Below are 20,228 nucleotides of genomic sequence, written 5' to 3'. Positions count from 1 at the left end.
ACGGTGCCAACCGGGGAACCAGTTTGGGGCCGTGGCAGGGCTGAGTTCCAGTGACCCAGGCCACCAAACCACTGCCAGTTCGACTGAACTGGTCCGAAAAGGTAGGAAGCCACCACTGGTGGGATGAATGATTCTTACCTGCATAAATCCATCCATTTAATGACTTGAGTGATCACTTAATGACTGAAACTGGAAGAGCTGGGATTCATGTTTTTGAACAAGGAGTCACAAGTGCCCCATTTAATTATAACAATGACTAATGACTGCAGTTAATGGGTCAAATGTGGTCCTAAATCAAGGACTACCTCACTATTGACAAGAATAAAATATATGTTTCTCCCTTTCTTAGTTTGTATTATTTTAATTTTGTTTTGGTTTATTTGCAATAATATTCAGTTTATTGAAGGAAAGTTAAAATACAAAACTTAATGAATATAAAATAAAAATATAACACAACAAACAAGACATTAAAAAGAAAAACTATCTTAGAAAAAAAGACTATATACATAACATCTTCCCTAGTTGAGCACTGATTAATATAAAATGACAGTATTAATTCCCACCTTGTTCTGACCCCCTCCTCCATCCAGTAACGAAAGCCGAGACAAGCTTAACTAGAATGTACTTTTAATAGCAAGAAGCCAAAATCTCGGTGGCTGAAAGCCAAGCAAACAAACAGATAAGGACCTTGGCAGCAACTCAGACAAACCTTGGCAGCAATCCAGCCTGCCAAGTTAGTTACATTCTCTTCAGTCAATGTATTGACTTCTGCAAGAGGGGCGTGTCACAAGCAGTCTATTTTATAGTCTGGAGAGGAGCCTAATGACCACCAGCTGAGCGCAATTACCTCCTGTACTTGCGTAATTGTTCCTGACGCCGAGTAGCTCTTTGATGCTGTGCATCCAGGAACACCCCACTGCTGGCTTCTGGATCACTCTCCCTTGTCTCCTCTCCACTGGTCCAAGGCTCAGGCGCCTGGTGGCCAACCAGTCTCTCTGCGCCCTGCTCTGAGTCGGAACCCTGTCCAGAGTCCTCCACATTCTCCAGAGTTGACTCATAGGGCCCCTCACTGTCGGAGTCTGGTGGCAGCTCCAACGGCTCCTGCTGGGCCACAACACACCCCTAACAAAACAGGTGAAAATAATTTTAAACTACTCAACTATTAAATCTGTTTACAAATTGTTAGCTGGTCATCTATAAACTATATTCATAACAAATTAGTTAATAGGAAAAAAAACAACTACTCAACTACTAAATCTATTTACAACTTCGTTTATATGCTATATTGATAGGAAAATAGTTAACAGGAAAGATAAGAATATTATTTATAAGTATAAAAATAATAAAGTTATAATAAAAATAATGAAAGAAAGCCAAGAGTCAAATTCCAAAATTTGACTCCTTTGGAATAAAGCTCTTGTTTCACACTGAATTCCTCTCCATACAAGCAAAAAAGAAAGGACACATGGAAAACAGTTCATTTGATCACTTTGTTAGTTAAAAGAGGAAATCTTTCTGTGGATAGTTTGTTTTCCTTTGATTTTTCACAGGAACTGTGTCATATCTAAAATAGAAACAAAGGTCACTTTAATGGCACACAATACAGTATGGCTCTTTCCAGCCTTATTTTAAAATTATTTACATTTTAAACTGCTGTACAAAATATTAATCATTATTTCCTGACAGTTAGAAGAATTAATCAGTGGAACAGAAGTTGCCTCCAGAAGTTGTGAATGCCCCAACACTCGAAGTCTTTAAGAAGATGTTGGATAGCCATTTGTCTGAAACGGTATAGGGTTTCCTGCCTAGGCAGGAGGTTGGACTAGAAGACCTCCAAGGTCCCTTCCATCTCTCCTATTATTGTATTATTTTTATCCTTCTAAAATGTTCCATTTGGGTCCACCTATAAATAGCAGAACATTTAATAATATTCTGGATGGCTGATCTTTGGTCACAGATGAACTCCATAGGGGAAGAAAATATCATCCTTTGGAATCACATACTGGTTTAAGTTCTGCCCTAGTAAATATTGATATGGTAATGGTAAAGGTTCTCCTCACGATATGTGCTAGTCGTTCCCAACTCTAGGGGGAGGTGTTCATCTCTGTTTCAAAGCCGAAGAGCCAGCGCTGTCCAAAGACATTTCCATGTTCATGTGATGGGCATGAATCAATGCCAAAGTTTCACGGAACGCTGTTACCTTCCCACCAAATGCGGTTCTTATTTTTCTACTTGCATTTTTACATGCTTTGGAACTGGTGGGTTAGCAGAAGCTGGGGCAAGTAATGGGAGCTTACTCTGTTATGCAGCACTAGGGATTCAAACCACTGAAACTCCGACCTTCAGATTGACAAACTCAGCTTCTTAGCCACTCAGCCACAGCGCTGGCTCTTCAGCTTAGAAACGGAGATGAGCACTGCCCCCAAGAGTTAGGTAGAAGTAGCAGATACGTATGTGCGAGGGGAACCTTTACCTTACAAATTTTGTGCAAAGAAATCTTTGAAGCCTTCATAACCACAAAGGAAAAGCAAGAAAAGTCAGACAGACAATCTATCTAATCTCATCTCTGTTCATAACTTCTGGTAAAATGGAAAAAAAAAACACATGAAATTGAATCTAAAGTATGTTTTATTCTTTGCTGGCAAATGTTAGTGACTTTTGAATGTTTTGCCTAAAGATTTAAAGTCAATTGAATGAATAAATATGTTTTTTTAGTTTTCCATTAAATTGAGAAGTTCATTAGAAGACTGAACAGATTCTATCTATCTATCTATCTATCTATCTATCTATCTATCTATCTATCTATCTATCTATCTATCCATCCATCCATCCATCCATCCATCCATCCATCCATCCACCCACCCACCCACCCACCCACCCACCCACCCACCCATCCATCCATCCATCCATCCATCCATCCATCCATCCATCCATATATATAAAAGGCAAATACCACTCACAAAATCTCCAGAACCATAATGCCTACAAACTTGAAATTTGGCACCTAGGTTCCTCTTGGCTTCTAGGTGCTCACTAAGAAAGGATTTTTCAAAATGACCATTAGATCATTAGTGTTTCTTATACAGTAATTAACACGCTCTGAAGCTAAGGAGTTCTACTCCTCCTCCCAAGCTGAAAAGAACTCTGTTCCAACTGCCAGTTGCCTTGTATTAACTTGCTCTGATGCTAAGGAGTTACACCTTCTACATTAATTTCCAAGCTTTAAGTGTCAATGTATCAAGCCTGATCATAAGTACTCATTAATTTTCAAGCTGAAATTTTGAATTAGAAAAAACAAAGAAAGGAGTTTTTTCCCCTCTTGTGAAAATATTGCAACTACTCCTCAGCCTGGATGTCTGGTGGCTCACTGCTCTTTTCTTCTTCCTCCTTGAAAACTCTCTGGAGGCTTATTTTCAGGTTGTATTTCAAATGGCGTTCCTTCCTTCTCCCCAGGAGAAAATAGATCAGTGGGTTAACACTGCTGTTTAGACAGGCACATAAGTAACCATACGGAATGAAATTGAACTTCTTCTTCTGCGAAATAATATCGTTGAGATAAATGGCGCTTGGTGGAATGGAGAAGATGAGGAAGAAAAACAGGGCAAGCAGGACGGCCTTGAGAAGTTTCCCTCGCTTCTTCATTTGTGATTTGAGGTAGCCTTTGATGAAGAGAGCTAGGCTGGAGATCACTATGACTGGAATGCAAACCGAGATAAATATGAGAATAAAGAAGTATTGTAGGTACTTTGGGAGATCTGTAACCCGAATCAGAGTGTAATGAATTGTACAGAAGAGAATGGAGACTATCCATGAAAAGACACAAAGTACGGTGGAGAGGTGAGGTGGCTGATGACACCGATGCCAAATGGGGAAGAAGACAGCCAAACACCGGTCAATGCTGATGATTGTCAGAAGAAACTGACCAGTGCAATAAGTGCATAGTAAAACTTCTATGATTTCTATGCAGGAATCTTCAGTATTTAAGTACCGGATCGCGGAGATAAACACGAACAGGAGAGTCCCAGTGTCCGCCACAGCCAAATTGAGGATATAGTGAGCAAAAGGATGCCTCTTAATCTGGAAATACAAAAGTCGGATGACAATTCCATTTCCAACAATCCCTGGGAAACAGATGAAGATGATTAAAGAATAGATGGCTTTTCGAAGATAGTCAGGCTCAGAAATGCTGCCCTGTGTGGGTATGGTGTTCATGATATTGTGCTCAGTATTATTGTATAAAAAATGTCCCATTTCGGCATCCCGCATTTAGATGTTTGTCGTGTTGGCTGTCACTTTATTGGGGAATGAAATATATTTTGATTTTTTCCTTCCTTCCTTCCTTCCTTCCTTCCTTCCTTCCTTCCTTCCTTCCTTCCTTCCTTCCTTCCTTCCTTCCTTTCTTTCTTTCTTTCTTTCTTTCTTTCTTTCTTTCTTTCTTTCTTGTTGAGAGTTAATGATAAAGCCAGACAGTTGAGCAAACCAATCACCCCTATTTTAGGCAACAGAGATCTAAGGTCATCTGCAACTGTTTTGATTTTTCCAAGGTGGAGGATACGAAAGATTTCACAGAAAAGAATTCAGTCAATCAGAAAACATCTGGAAAGGACCTTGGAGGTCTTCTAGTCCAGCCCTCTACTTAGGCAGGAGATGCTATTCAGACAAGCGACTGTCCAGTCTCTTCTTAAAATCCTCCAGTGATGATGCACCCTCAACTTCTGAAGGCAATCTCTTCCACCAGTTAATTGTCCTCACTGTTAGGAAGTTTCTCCTTAATTCCAGTGAAAAGTGCAGATTGGTTTTTAGTTAGCCATTAGATTTGACTCTTCCCAAAGATTCTGATTGATCAGAATAGAGCTGGAAGGCAACTTGGAGGTCTTCTAATCCCACCCTCTTCTCAAGCAGGAGAGCCTATACTATTTCAGACCAGTGGCTGTCCAGTCTCTTCTTAAAAACCTCCAGTGATAAAGCACCCAAAACCTCTGAAGGGAAGCCCTCCCATGGGTTAATTGGCCTCACTGTTAGGAAATTTCTCTTTAATTCCAGGTTGTTTCCCTCCTTGGTTAGTTTCCACCCATTGTTTCTTGTCCTGCCTTCTGGTCTTTGGAGAACAGCCTTCAGTAGAAGTCACCTGGGTTATGTTTTTGTGTACTCCTGCATTGTGTCTTGCTAAAGAAGGCAAAAGTGATGACAACAGTACGTTATTATTCTTTCCCATCAGTTTTCAGCCACATGGGGAAGTTTATCATCTGACACGCATCACTTTTCACAAGTAATAACGATGAAGTTGGATCCCACAAAGTAAAGGACTTGGTTCACCTCAATGCCTCTCCGCAGAAGCAAAGCAGAAACGGCTCATGGAGGATAGTTTGTTTGATTAGTTGATGACAAATAACCAGTGAAATCCTTTTCCGGTTTGTGGGGAGTTTGGTTTCCTTTGATTCTTCACAAGAACTGTGTAAGACTAAAAGTGAAAAGAAAACATAGAAGGGTCATATGATTACATTGATGGCATACAAAATGGTATGGATCTTTCCATTTTTATTGTAAAGTGTAATTAGAATTTGGTGGCTAAAGTTAGGGAAAGGCAAAGGTTCCCCTCACGCAAATGTGCTAGTCATTCCTGACTCTAGGGGGCAGTGCTCATCTCCATTTCAAAGCTGAAGAGCCAATACTGTCTGAAGATGTCTCTGTGGTCACGTGGCCGGCATGACTAAATGCTGAAACACTGTTCCCTTCCCACCAAAGGTGGTTCCTATTTTTCTACTTGCGTTTTTACGTGCTTTCGAACTGCTAGGTTGGCAGAAGCTGGGACAAGTAACGGGAGCTCACTCCATTACGCAGCCCTAAGGATTCGAAACGCCGAACTGCCGATCTTCTGATTGACATGCTCAGCATCTTAGCCACTGAGCCACTGTGTCCGAGTATGAAGTTGTTGATCATAATTCTTATCCTTCTAAAACAGAGCCGAGGTGGCGCAGTGGTTAGGGTGTAGTACTGCAGCCACTTCAGCTGACTCCTAGTTCTGCAGTTGGGCGGTTCAAATCTCACCGGCTCAGGGTTGACTCAGCCTTCCATCCTTTTGAGGTGGGTAAAATGAGGACCCAGAATGTGGGGGCAATATGCCAACTATGTAAACTGCTTAGAGAGGGCTGAAAGCCCTATGAAGCGGTATATAAGTCTAACTGCTATTGCTACTGCTATTGCTAACATTCCCATTGGGAGCACTTATAAATAACAGAAAATTTAATAATATTCTAGTTGGTTTACATTTGGCCACAGATGAAAAAATGCAGGAGAAGAAAATGTAATTAAATAAATTCTGCCCTGCTAAATCTTTCTACTAATGTAGAATTTCACATTGTTTGTGACAATTTAGCAGGGTTTTTAATCTGGCTATTGAATTGGAGATTAAAAATCTCCAATGCTGGAACACCCATAACCTCTCAAAGCAAGCTGTTCCACTGGTTAATTGGCCTCACTGTTAGGAAATTTCTCCTCAATTCCAGGTTGCTTCTCTCCTTGATTAGTTTTCATCCATTGTTTCTTTTCTTTCTTTTTTTTTGTAAAAGCTTTTTTATTTTTCAATGTTAAAATACATACTGGCTGTTTTCATTAACCCTTCGGAACCTGACACATACATTTCATCTTTCCTTAAGCAGCGTGTCACCTGGGCACAAATATCAGTGCAACATTCTTCCCTAAATTACAATGCTTATACAATTAAATCTTGTAAGTCTCTTCATTCCCTTCTTAACATACCTTCTAGTATATTTCTAATATATATATAGCTAGCTCTTCTGGCTGGAGAACTCTGGGAGTTGAAGTCGACAAGTCTTAAAGTTGCCAAGTTTGGGAACCACTGATAGATATAGATATAGATATAGATATAGATATAGATATAGATATAGATATAGATATAGATATAGATATAGAGATAGAGATAGAGATAGAGATAGAGATAGAGATAGAGATAGAGATAGAGATAGAGATAGAGATAGAGATAGAGATAGAGATAGAGATAGAGATAGAGATAGCTAGCTAGCTAGCTAGCTAGCTAGCTAGATAGATAGATAGATAGATAGATGTAGATGTAGATGTAGATATAGATAGATATACATACATACAATAACATTGATTATAGTTATTTTCATCATATTCTTACTAACAATTATCATTTTATTCTTATCTCTATCTTTTTTTTTCTTGAAACATCCTCTTTATTAATCTTTGTAAAAGCTATCTCTTTATCTTTCTCCCCATATTCCATGAGATAGAAACTTAGACAACATGAAGATAATATAATAACAGGAGATAGAGAAAAAAAAGACACAGTATGTTGAAGACAAATGAAAAATATAAAGGGTTTTTTTTCCCCAACTTCAGCTAGAGATTCTTGCAGTGGTTTTGACCTCGGCGAGGTCCTTAGTATCCTCCATTCCATCAGCCACAGCTTCACACTCCTTAGGGCTGAAAAACCATTGAAGGCAGCCTTGCCTCAAACAGCTTCAACCCTGAGTGGCCCACGTGGAAAGAGGTGAGCAAGACCGAAGGTGCAATAAGATAGGAGATCTTATCTCTATCTTAATACATTTTCTACTCTATTTTTTAATCTTCTTTTTTTAAATTCCAATTTCCTTTTTTATTCTCTAACCATTGGTAAAAGACCTCCCATATCATATAATAATCAGATTGCTCTTTCTCCTTAGTTGCCAATGTTAGTCTATTCATTTCTGCACATTCTAATATTTTCCTGATCACCTTTTCTTCATTAGGAACCTCTTTGCATTTCCAATATTGTGCAAATACAATTCTAGCTGCGGTTAATATATGAATAATTAAACATGTATTCTCTTTATTATAGGTTTCAAGTAATATCCCCAACAAAAATATTTCTGGTTTTAGCTCAATATTTTGTTTTATCATCCTTTCCAATCATATCTTTATCTTAGTCCAGTTGTTTTTTGCTTCTCCACATGTCCACAACATATGATAGTAAGATCCAGGTGACTGGTGGCATTTCCAACATTTAGCTGATTTGTCTTTGAACATCTTTGCTAACCTCGATGGTGGTCCATCCATTGTTTCTTGTCCTGCTTTCTGGTGGAGGAGACCTTTTACCATTTCAGACAAGTGGCTGTGCAGTCTCTTCTTGAAAACCTCATGAAGCACCCACAACTTCTGGAGTCAAACTGTTCTACTGGTTAATTATCTTCACTGTTAGGAAGTTTCTCCTTAATTCCAGATTGCTTCTCTCCTTAATTAGTTCCATCCATTGTTTCTTGTCCTGACCTCTGGTGCTTTGGAAAATAAGTTGACCCCCTCTTCTTTGTGGTAATTCCTCAAATACTGGAATACTGCTATCATGTTCCCCCATATTCCATCTTTTCTCTAGACCAACCAAACCCAAATCCTCCAACCGGTCTTCTTATATTTTAGTCTCCAGGTCCCAAGTTTCATCCTGAACCCCAAAAGAAGTACTCTGCAAATAACAATTACCAGAACAGAAACACTTGTCTTTACAACTAGCGTACCTGATGATGATAATGACACGAATCTCCAGATGAGTCCAGTAGCTAAAAATCAGATGTTTCTCAGTCAACCCCCATTGACCTGCACTTGATGCAGTTAGTTCCTTCTTCAGATAAAAGGGAAATTCAGCCGGACCAACCTGCAGACTTTCTCAGAAGGAAAGAAAAAGAACTTGTGTAATATGCACCTCTGACTTTTGCAACTTAAAGCGTTATCGCACACGAGATGCAAAGGAAGTGGTTAAAGATACGGTCATATCAAAAGGCGACAGGAGTCTCAAGGTCATGGCTGGAAATTTGGTTCACACGGTGATTTATTGTATGAGAAATGAAAAGTTAATGTAGTGTTTAAGAGTTGTCTTGTTAGGCCTGACCTACTTAGTGTTTGGAATAGATATATAGCAAGGTTATTTCCTAAATTGACCTTAGGAGTGTCACCACAAGAAGCCTATTTAAGAAAGGAGATGATAACGAAACAACCATGGATGGCATTTTCTGATTTCAATCCAAGGTGTAGGCAAAATGGACTGAAACACTCAATTGGTCAGTGGTATCCTCTCTAGCAACCTTTGGCTCCATCTTACTGCCCATGTGTGTTGCCACTTGAATATGTTGCTCTTTCCCCAACCCTGGTGTCCTTCCCTGGGTTAGAGACCCTTCTCTGCCCTCATCCATCCACGTTCATTCAACCAATGGTGGGAGAAATATACTCCTGCAGCACTTTCGCACTAGCTCTCACTAATGAAGGTGAATATATATGTCCCAGAATAATCCTGCAGGATCTAATCCTGGTCGGTCACCGGGAAAAGAGGTTTTGTCTTCTGAGCTTTTGGAACTCATGCTAGAGCCCGTCTTCAGGGAACTTTTCTCTAGTAGAGTGTGTGCTGTTCTGTGTGTGGTATTTATAGTACATGTTTTATGTGGCTTTTTAGATTTGATTAGGGTGTGTTGATGGCTGCCTTATAAGTCATTAGCTGTTGTTTGCTTGTGCTGCCCAGCCCTCGCTTTCTAAGCACTTGATAGGCTGGTGGTAAATCAGCACTCCTGTTGATTGATGAGTGATCTATTTCCCAGGCTTCAATCACTTCTCTGGCTGTTTTTGTGCCTGCTCATCCAACAATCTTGGTAGCTGCAAAATCGAATGTATTGAATGAGCAGGAACAAAAACAGCCAGGGAAGTGATTGAAGCCACATACAACATACACTATAAATATCACACAGAGAACAGCACACATTCGGCTAGAGAGAAGTTCCCTGAAGATGGGCTTCAGCATGAGTCCGAAAACTCAGAAGACAAAAACTCTGGTCTCGGTGACCAACCAAGATTGGATCCTAGCTTTCACTACTGATTGGAGCCCTCATTATGGTTCCACCTGCACCCAACCTAGCCCCACCCCCAAGCTTGTCTCTCCCTCTGGCCAGTCGGGAGGGGCTGCATTCATACACATACATAATTGAGGGTGAGGGGGGTCTTTCCACAGCTTCAGGCTTTGTATCCTTTGCATGTATTCTTTGATCAAGAGGCTCTGCTCATGATCATTTATGCCCTTATGACCTCCAGACTGGACTACTGTAATGCCCTTTACATGGGCTTCCCTTGAAGTGTTCTTTGAACCAGGGGTGAAATCCAGCAGGTTCTGACAGATTCTGGAGAACTGGTAGCAGAAATTTTGAGTAGTTCACCGAAGTAGCAAGTACCACTTCTGGCTGGCCCAGAGTGGGGTGGGAATGGAGATTTTGCAGTATCCTTCCCCCAGGAATGGGGAATTTGCAGTATCCTTCCCCTGGAGCGGGGTGGGAAGGCAGATTTTGCAGTATCCTTCCCCCAGGAATGGGGATTTTGCAGTATCCTTCCCCTGGAGCGGGGTGGGAAGGCAGATTTTGCAGTATCCTTCCCCCAGGAATGGGGATTTTGCAGTATCCTTCCCCTCGAGTTGGGAGGGAATGGAGATTTATCAGTATTCTTCCCCCAGGAATGGGGATTTTGCAGTATCCTTCCCCTGGAGTGGGGTGGGAAGGCAGATTTTGCAGTATCCTTCCCCCAGGAATGGGGATTTTGCAGTATCCTTCCCCTGGAGCGGGGAGGGAATGGAGATTTATCAGTATCCTTCCCTCAGGACTGTATATTTTGCAGTATCCTTCCCCTGGAGTGGGGTGGAAATGGAGATTTTGCAGTAACCTTTCCCTGAAGTTGGGAGGGAATGGAGATTTTGCAGTATCCTTCCCCTGCCATGCCCCCCAAGCCACGCCCCCCCTAAGCCACACCATGCCCCCCAAGCCATGCCCACAGAACTGGTAGTAAAAATAATTGAATTTCACCACTGCTTTGAACTTTCAAAGGGGCCATGGCACTGCTGAGCCATAATGTAGCCACATTGTATTTTCTACTTCTTTTTAAGCCATTTTAATATTTTAAATAGCCTATCCCGCTCCTTTTAAGAAAATATGCAAAGCTAAAGTGATAGATTAGGAGTGTACCTTCAACTGGGCCATGATACTGATGAGACATAATGTGGTCATGTCCTTCTGCTATTTAAGAGACCAGCTGTAGATGCTACAGGAAACAGAGGAAGCTGAAAGATGAGAGACCTGTTTAATTTGAGTGTTTCATTTTCATGCCTACAAGAGACATACCAGATCTGAGAAATGCTTGTTTTACTATGAGTAATTTTGATAACTTTAAAATCACATTTTTGAGGAGGGGGGGTGAGGAGCAATATAAAACTGTTGGAAAGTTTTTTCCCCCTAGTGGCTTGATTTGGGAATGATATAAAGAACTCTTTTCTCGATTTGTCTCAAAGATGCCTTTTTCAAGAGACAACTGGACTTTCTGGTTCTTCTTTGAAGACATTTTGCTTCTCATCCCAGAAGCTTCTTCAGCTCTGGCTGGATGGTTGGGAATGGAAGGATTTATATTCCTTGCAAAGGATTTGCATTCTTTTAGAGAGTCATTAAGGTCAGCTGGAGGTTTATCTGTTATCTAACCCCGGTTGGTCAGCGAGACCAGAGGTTTTGTCTTCTGAGCTTTCGGACTCATGCTGAAGCCCATCTTCAGGGAACTTCTCTCTAGCCGAATGTGTGCTGTTTTCTGTGTGATATTTATAGTGTAAGTTGTATGTAGCTTCGATCACTTCCCTGGCCGTTTTTGTTCCTGCTCATTCAACACATTTGATTTTGCAGCTACCAAGATTGTTGGATGAGCAGGCACAAAAACAGCCAGAGAAGTGATTGAAGCACTTGTGACTCCTTGTTCAACAACATAAATCCCAGCTCTTCCAGTTTCAGTCATTAAGTGATCACTCAAGTCATTAAATGGATGGATTTATGCAGGTAAGAATCATTCATCCCACCAGTGGTGGCTTCCTACTTTTTCGGACCAGTTCAGTCGAACTGGCGGTGGTTTGGCAGCCTGGGTCACTGGAACCAACAGCAACTCAGCCCTGCCATGCCCCCAAACTGGTTCCCCGGTTGGCGCCGTTGGCGCAGCCACCTTGTTTTTCTGTTCTGCACATGCACAGAACAATTTTAATAGCACTGCCCATGTGCACGCAGAGCGCGCATTCAGCATGCACATGAGCGAACCAGCAGTAGTGCCAGCCAGAACCCACCCCTGCATCCCACCCATCTCTGTCCTTGCACAGTGGCCCTGATGGTGACTAGTTCTAGGTTCTACTACCACCCAGCCGACCTTCAGCGCCAAGAGCTATTTCCAAGCTAGCAATTCTTTCTCCCTGCAGGCAGACATCCCAAAACAAAATAATTCATGACGCAGCTGCGGGGCATAGGTATAAAATGGTGAAGTGTATGAAATCAAGAACAATACAACAAGTTGATCACAGACATTTCTTTATTGCTCTTCTAGGCAGGAATCTTGCTGGAGTAAAGCACAGTTGATATAGTTTAGTTTAGTTTATTGAACACTTATAGGCCGCCCTTTTCCCTGAGGGGACTCAGGGCGGCTTACAATAATAAGGGAAGGGAGTGCAAGACGAGACATAAAAGAAAACGTGAGTAAAAAAATAATTAACCATAAAAGCACAACATTCACTCAGCATTCGGGCGGGGAGAGAGTAAAGTCCTATCCCCAGGCCTGACGGGTTAGCCAGATCCGTGCGGAAGGCCTGGACGGTGGTGAGGGTACGGATCTCCACGGGGAGATTGTTCCATAGCGTCGGAGCTGCAACTGAGAAGGCTCTCCTCTGCGTAGTCGCCAGTCGGCACTGATTGGGGAATGGAATTCGGAGGAGGCCTACCCTGTGCGATCTGATGGGACGCAGGGAGGTAATTGGCAGAAGGCAGTCTCTCAAATAGCCAGATCCACTACCATGGAGCGCTTTATGGATGGTAAGTAGGACCTTGAAGTGCACCCGACGATCAACAGGTAGCCAGCGCAGCTCACAGAGGATCGGTGTTATGTGGGCGAACCGCGGTGCGCCCACGATCACTCGCGCAGCCGCATTCTGGACTAGCTGAAGTCGCCGGATGCTCTTCAAGGGCAGCCCCATGTAGAGCACATTGCAGTATTCCAGCCTAGAGATCACAAGGGCTCGAGTGACCGTTGTGAGGGCCTCCCGGTTCAGGTAGGGCCGCAACTGGCGCACCAGGCGAACCTGGGCAAATGCCCCCCTGGTCACAGCTGACAAGTGATGGTCGAAACTCAGCTGTGGGTCCAGGAGGACTCCCAAGTTGCGGACCCTGTCTGATATAACAATCCGACAAATCCTGTGAAGGTTTTAGGGACAATTGCTTCTAGACCTCTTCCTGCATATCAAAGACTCAAGGCTAATTTGCCTTTTGGCTCCTTCCCTTCTGAAATAGCAATAGCAATAGTCAAACCCTGAATTTTGCAATGGACAGGGCCTCTCACAGCCATTTTCTCTGTTTCTTAGTGTCAGCCCTGGTGCTCTCGGAGGCTCGGGGATCCCATCCCATGGCCTAGGACCCGGATATCTGCGAGACCGTCTTCTGCCACATATCTCCCAACGACCGATAAGATCACACAGGGTAGGCCTTCTCTGGGTGCCGTCAGCCAGACAATGTCGGCTGGCAACTACCCGGGGGAGGGCCTTCTCTGTAGCCGCTCCGACCCTTTGGAATACACTGCCCCCAGAGATCCGGAACCTACCCACTCTCATGGCCTTCCGAAAGGCTATTAAGACCTGGCTATTCCAACAGGCCCCGGGCTGTTGACCTCATGACTGAGGTCCAGCCCTGATTAGACTGGGTGTATGTTGTGGCTTTTTAAATCTATGTTTCTGAGTTTTTAACTTTTCTATTTTTTAAATGTATTGTTGTAAGCGCCCGGAGTCCTTCGGAATTGGGCGGCCTATAAATTCATTAAATCTAATCTAATCTAATCATTCCGCTGGTGGGGAGATTCGTGACTGGGGCGTTTCGTGACTTGGATGTCTACTGTGCCACACTTGTTTCCCTGCCATGCCAAGAGCTTGAAGGATCTTTGGATCCTGCAGTGACTTTCATATGGAAGGGTGCCAGTGCAGGCATGGCAATGTAAACCAGCATGGTTGGTCACACCATTGGAATACATTGGGTGTATTGCGTGCACGTAGGAGAGGGCGGGGCACAGGAGGGTTTAAATAGTGGAGGGAAGTATGGAATGATAGGCTTGACTTTAATTCACCCGTGTTTGGCACTGTGGGTTTGTTGGAAGTACCAGTACAGGCTTATAAAGATTAAATTTGCCACAAACAACCTCCTTAGTTGTCTTGTTTATTTTCTTTGCCTGAACAGAATCGGACAGTCAGATTGACACACTCTGGGGCGAGGAGGGAGCTTCGGGATGTCAGACTAGATGTCAACAACGTATTATCCCATGGGAACCAAGGTCATCCCAACAGGTGCTGGGGGTAGGCTGGAAGAGGCTGCCGAGGAGATGCCAAAGATGCCTTCCTGGGCCACGTGACCTGTGATGAGGAGGGAGGGAGCTGTCTATTCTTTCATTATCCTGAAAGTGTGGGAACTAGCCAGAGCTGCTTTTGCATTTCAAACGTGCTGAAATGACGTATTCAATAAAGCAGTTCTTTGAGAAAGCCGAAGGTCTCTGAATTGTTGAATTCACTTAACAACGGTGACAGCAAAGGTCATAAAATGGGCCAAAGTCAACTTGACCGAAGTTTCACTTAGCAACCAAAAAAAAAATTGGGCTCAATTGTGCTGGTAAATCAAAGAATACCTTTATTTTTGATGCTTCATTCTAACCACAACCTTTATGGGATCCTGGCCAGCTCTCAGGCAAGATATACTGGGCTCCAGTGGTGGGATTCAGCCAGTTCACACCTATTCGGGAGAACCGGTTGGTAACTTTCTAAGTAGTTCAGAGAAGAAATTGTTGGAAGAAATCTCCTTTTGTTTTTCCCCACTTTACAGGGCTAATCCTGTAAGGAAGGCAGGAAGGAAACATTCTGGTGTAGTTTCCACCTTAATCTTTATTGCCCTGCTTACAGAAACTGCCTCTATAGTTAACCCTTCTTACATTGTAACAGCTAAGGCGAAGCGCCCATCGACCTGAGTGACCTTGAGTTAGCCACGCCCACCCAGTCACATGACCACTGAGCCCCACCTGCCCAGATGGTCATTAGGGCAGAGAACCGGTTGTTAAATTATTTGAATCCCACCACTGCTGGGCTCCATATGGCTACAGCCTCCCCGTTTCCAATATTTACAAGGAAACACCGAGATTTCTTTGCCTTTCACCTTTTAGTTGCATTTCTCTTTGGCTTGGTTGGGTTCATTACTCAGAACCTTGACACAGAGAGCAAAGCAATGAAGCTCAGTAAGGCTCCTTGCCAAACAGGGAGCCACTCCCTTAACTGGGAAGAGCTGAGTGCAGTCAGATTTAAGTAAAAGTCCTGACCAGTCCAGTTTCTGTGTGATCTCATCCCCTGTGCTGATGTGTTGTTATAGTGTATTTTTTGTTTTAAAAAAACCCCTCCTGCCCATAAATTCTGACGTTTCGACTGGCTGACAAATCTCGGTGGCTGCCTGGATGTCTGAATAGATGTCGACTTCTGTTTTCTGTGTTCCTGTTGAACACAGTGAAACTATCTACACAGGATTCCTTTCCTAGTGACTTTGTTGATTAATATTTCCTTTCTTCTTCTGCAGTTTATTTCTTCAATAGTTCAGTAAATTACTTTTAGTTCATAACAGCAAGTGTATCAGTTTGAAACCAAAAGAACAACAGCAAGTATCTTAGTGAAAAACAGTGGTGAGATCCTACCGGTTCGGACTGAACAGGTAGCAGCTTGGCTGCCCGGGTCGCTGGATCTTCAAGGATGCCACACTCGGTGGCATGCTGTGGGCATGCTGTAGGAAACAGGGGGGGGGAGTTGGATGGAGACACATGGCACAGTTCCACTCTACCACCCAGCTGATCTTCAGCACCAAGAGCTGTTTCCAAGCTGCCAATCCTTTCCCTCTGCCCGCAGAGTTCCCAAAAGAAAATAATCCAGGATGCAACTGTGGGGCATAACCATCTAATAGTCGAGAGCAGGAAATCAAGAACAATGCAACAATTTGCTTAGAATGGTTTCTTTATTGCTGTTTTTTTGTAGAGACAGGAATCTTGCCTGACTAAAGCACAGTCTGAAGAGCTATCAGATAAATCCTATGAGAGTTTTAGAGAGAATCCCTGAGCCTCTTTCTGCACACCAATGACTCAAGGCTGATTTGCCTTTTAACTCCTTGAGAAAGAGGCCTTCCCTCCAATTTCCATAACATAAATCAAATTAAATATTTATTTTGGTCATAGATCAGAATGAAAGGGGCTAGAGCGCAAAAAAGAGCTGAAAAAATATAAAATACAAAAAGTGAAAAAAATATTTTGGGAAACAAATATCTATATCTAACTACTTATCTACAGCTACATTTATATGTCTATATGTCTATATCTCTAATTCTCTATGTCTATCTCTGACTTCCTCTACCATCTCTATCTCTATCATCTCTATCTCTCTCACTCTCAATATCTCTATTTCTATATCATCTACATCTATATCATCTATCTATCTATCTATCTATCTATCTATCTATCTATCTATCTATTTATCTATTCTATATAATCAATCAATCAATCTATCTATCTATCTATCTATCATCATCATCTATCTATCTATCTATCTATCTATCTATCTATCTATCTATCTATCTATCTATTCTATATTATCTATCTATCTATCTATCTATCTATCTATCTATCTATCTATCTATCTATCTATCTATTCTATATAATCTATCTATCTATCTATCTATCTATCTATCTATCTATCCTATATAATCTATCTATCATCTATCTATCATCTATCTATCTATCTATCTATCTATCTATCTATCTATCTATCTATCTATCTATCTATCTATCCTATATAATCTATCTATCTATCTATCTATCAATCATCTATCTATCTATCTATCTATCTATCTATCTATCTATCTATCTATCATCTATCTATCTATCTATCTATCTATCTTATCTATCTATCTATCTATCTCTATCTATCTATATCATCTATCTATCTATCTATCTATCTATCCTATATAATCTATCTATCTATCTATCTATCTATCTATCTATCTATCTATCTATCTATCTATCTATTCTATATAATCTATCTATTTATCTATCTATCTATCTATCTATCTATCTATCTATCATGTGCAAGACTGTAACTTCATTTCTTGTATCCTTACAATTTATATTGATATTGTTTCCTGATTGCTTATTTTTATTGTATGACTATCATTAACTGCTGTACCTTAATTAAACATATAATGTGTTTATCATCAATAATAAAGATATTATAAAATTGAATGTTACTATGTCTGAAATTTTTCAAGATCAAAAAGGTCACATTTTGTGTTAAACAGCAATATGCAATATTTATGACTCTTCACAACTGGCTTTCCTTCATGTTTGCCTGCTCTTCCAGGCTTCCCTGCTCATCCTTGAAGACTCTTTGCAGAGCAACTTTGTAAGATGCTCTGGGCTGACCTTTTCCCCTCTTCTTCCTCCCCACTAAGAAATAAAGGAGTGGGTTGATGCTGCTGTTGAGAATGGCACATTCTATCCCAATGGTCATGAGGAGGAGATTATGTCTATCAAAATATTCCATGGCATAAAAGACATTCATTGGGAGAGAAAGCAGGAGGAAGCAAAGGAGAGCCAGAAAGATGGTGGTGAGAAGTTTCCTTTGATTGCGTTGCATTTTAGACCTTATGTAAAATGAGAGAGTCACCGTAGACGCAACCATGAGAGGTGTGCAAAGTAAACCATTGACAATCAGCTGGTGAACCAAAGGTGACTTTCCAATAGTCCTGGTCTGATGGAGAATGAAGTGCACCGCAGAGAGCAGGAAGGAGAGGATCCAGATGAGGACACAAACAAGAGTAGGCAAATATGGAGGACGATGGCAGCGATGCCAGAGAGGGAAGAGGACAGCCACGCACCTGTCCAGGCTGATGGCCGTCAGCAGAAACTGGCTGGCAGAATAGGTGAAGAAAAAGAACTCAAAAAGTAAGAAGAAAAAGACATCGAGAGTGTATGTTCTTTCACTCAGAGTAGACACTGACACAAATATAGCGGCAGTAATGAGGGATGTGAGGACCCCAAAATCAGCGATGGAGAGATTCAGGATGAACGTGGTAAAAGGATTCCTCTTAATGGAAAAGGCCAGGAGATAAATTGTCTTTCCATTTCCCACCAGGCCCAAAATGCAAAATAGGGCAGTGAAACCATTGAAAAGATTACATGTTAAATTATCAAACTGTTGACCACAAGGGGAAGAGAAATTTTCTGGTATTATAGAAACATTCGGAGTAATTCTAGTTGTATTGAAATGAAAGTTGACCGGTTCATCGGGTAAGTCATCAGGTACATAACCACTCCCAGAAATTCCAATAGGATCCTCCTGTATCCTAATAACAAAAGGAGACAGAAAGAGAATCAGAGTGAAATACATACATATAGTAGAAGGCCCACCCTCTTCCCAGATTAAAATATAATTTATTTTTAATATTACAAAGAGGCAGAATATGATTAGGGAACTGGAGGCTAAAACATAGGAAGAACGGTTGCAGGAACTGTGTATGTCTAGTTCAATGAAAAGCAGGACCAGGGGAGACATGATAGCAGTCTTCCAATATCTCAGGGGTTGCCACAAAGAAGAGGGAGTCAAGCTATTCTCCAAAGCATCTGAAGGCAGGACAAGAAACAATGTGTGGAAACTAGAGGTGGGTTCCTACCAGTTCGCACCGGTTCGGTAGAACTGGTTTGTCAAATCTACCGAACCGGTTAGAAGAGGTTCCATCAGTGGACCTGGAAAGCAGGCCACACCTATGGAAGAGATTCCAAAAATTTTTGAAACCCACCACTGGTGGAAACTAATCAAGGAGAGAACAACTTAGAACTAAGGAGAAATTTCCTGACAGTTAGAACAATTCATCAGTGAAACAACTTCCCTCCAGAAGTTGTGAATGCCCCAACACTGGAAGTTTTAAGAAGAGGTTGGATAACCATTTGTCTGAAGTGGTGTAGGATTTCCTGCCTAGGCAGGGGGTTGGACTAGAAGATCCCCAAGGTCCCTTCCAATTCTTTTATTCTATTCTATGTTTCCTCAAAGGAGAAATGGAGAGACAACTTCTTAAAGAGGGAACATGGCCACAGTCTTCTTGCCTAGGAAAACAGTCTCAAGGAGAAGAGCCTGGCCTTTTGGGATGCAGATTTTGTATCCATGCAGAAAGACTGGGACACTCTATGCATAAACAGAACACCTTCAGTCACAGCTCTGGAGCTGATGGGATTAATTTACATCTCCCCACCCTAATTCTAAGGACAGGGCAGGACCTTTAGGGTTTAATAGGATTCACCCACAACCATTAGAATAGCAAAGGACACAAGATTCATTCCACAACTCCTTGGAGAGTCTTAATCAGTCCCCTATCCATCCGCTCACTCGACCATTTTGTGAGCGACCTGAGAAACATGGCTGCTGTCACTGAAGTTTCTGGAAACCAAATAAACAGAATCCATTTTTCCAATCATCCAACCTCCATTTTATTTCCAGCGCTTTTTGGAAGCAGTGGATTTTTCTTCCCACATGACACACACACACACACACACACACAAACACATGCACACACTTTTTAACTTACACATATCAACACATATCTGACCACCTGATGCTAATTACAGCCCTAAAATTAAAGTTTCTTCCAAGATTGGAGAATTGCTACACTCAGTAGTGACTAAAGCTTCTATGCAAAATCTCTCAAAGTGTATTTCAGTAGAAGTGCCACCAATTAGTCATTGTGGTTGAGGGCAGAGTGGGGTTACCTGGTATTTGAACAGGCAAAGGGCAACACAAAGAATTGGATTGTAATTTGTTGTGGCCCAGCAGGAGCCATTGGAGCTGCTAGCAGACTCTGACAGCGAAGGGCCCTATGAGTTGGCTCTGGAGGATGTGGAGGACCCTGGACAGGGTTCCGACTCCGAGCAGGGCCTAGAGAGGCTGGGTGGCCACCAGGAGGCGCCTGAGCCTTGCACCAGTGGGGAGGAGACAAGGGAGTGTGATCCTGACATCAGCAGTGAGTTGTTCCTGGATGCCCGGCACCGGAGAGCTAATAGGCGTAAGGAACAATTACGCAGTTACAGGAGGTAATTGCACTCAGCTGCTGGTAATTAGG

At 42.0% G+C, this 20,228-nt stretch overlaps 2 protein-coding genes across 2 annotated transcripts; both read right to left on the bottom strand.

The window, feature by feature from the left end:
* Positions 1–3,336: 3,336 nt before the first annotated feature.
* Positions 3,337–4,251, bottom strand: LOC116512042 (mas-related G-protein coupled receptor member H-like). Its single transcript, XM_032222318.1, has one exon. It carries the CDS (start codon positions 4,249–4,251, stop codon positions 3,337–3,339), a length of 915 nt encoding a protein of 304 aa, XP_032078209.1.
* Positions 4,252–17,160: 12,909 nt separating this feature from the next.
* LOC116512041 (proto-oncogene Mas-like) lies at positions 17,161–19,575 on the bottom strand. Its single transcript, XM_032222317.1, has 2 exons — positions 19,499–19,575; positions 17,161–18,461 (listed from the first exon to the last, which is right to left on the bottom strand). Exons 1-2 carry the CDS (start codon positions 19,573–19,575, stop codon positions 17,438–17,440), a joined length of 1,101 nt encoding a protein of 366 aa, XP_032078208.1. The 3' UTR covers positions 17,161–17,437.
* Positions 19,576–20,228: the final 653 nt, after the last annotated feature.

This window comes from Thamnophis elegans, chromosome 8 (genome assembly GCF_009769535.1).
Source record: "Thamnophis elegans isolate rThaEle1 chromosome 8, rThaEle1.pri, whole genome shotgun sequence".
NCBI classification, from domain to species: domain Eukaryota; kingdom Metazoa; phylum Chordata; class Lepidosauria; order Squamata; family Colubridae; genus Thamnophis; species Thamnophis elegans.
This window is presented reverse-complemented; position numbering and strand designations above follow the sequence as displayed.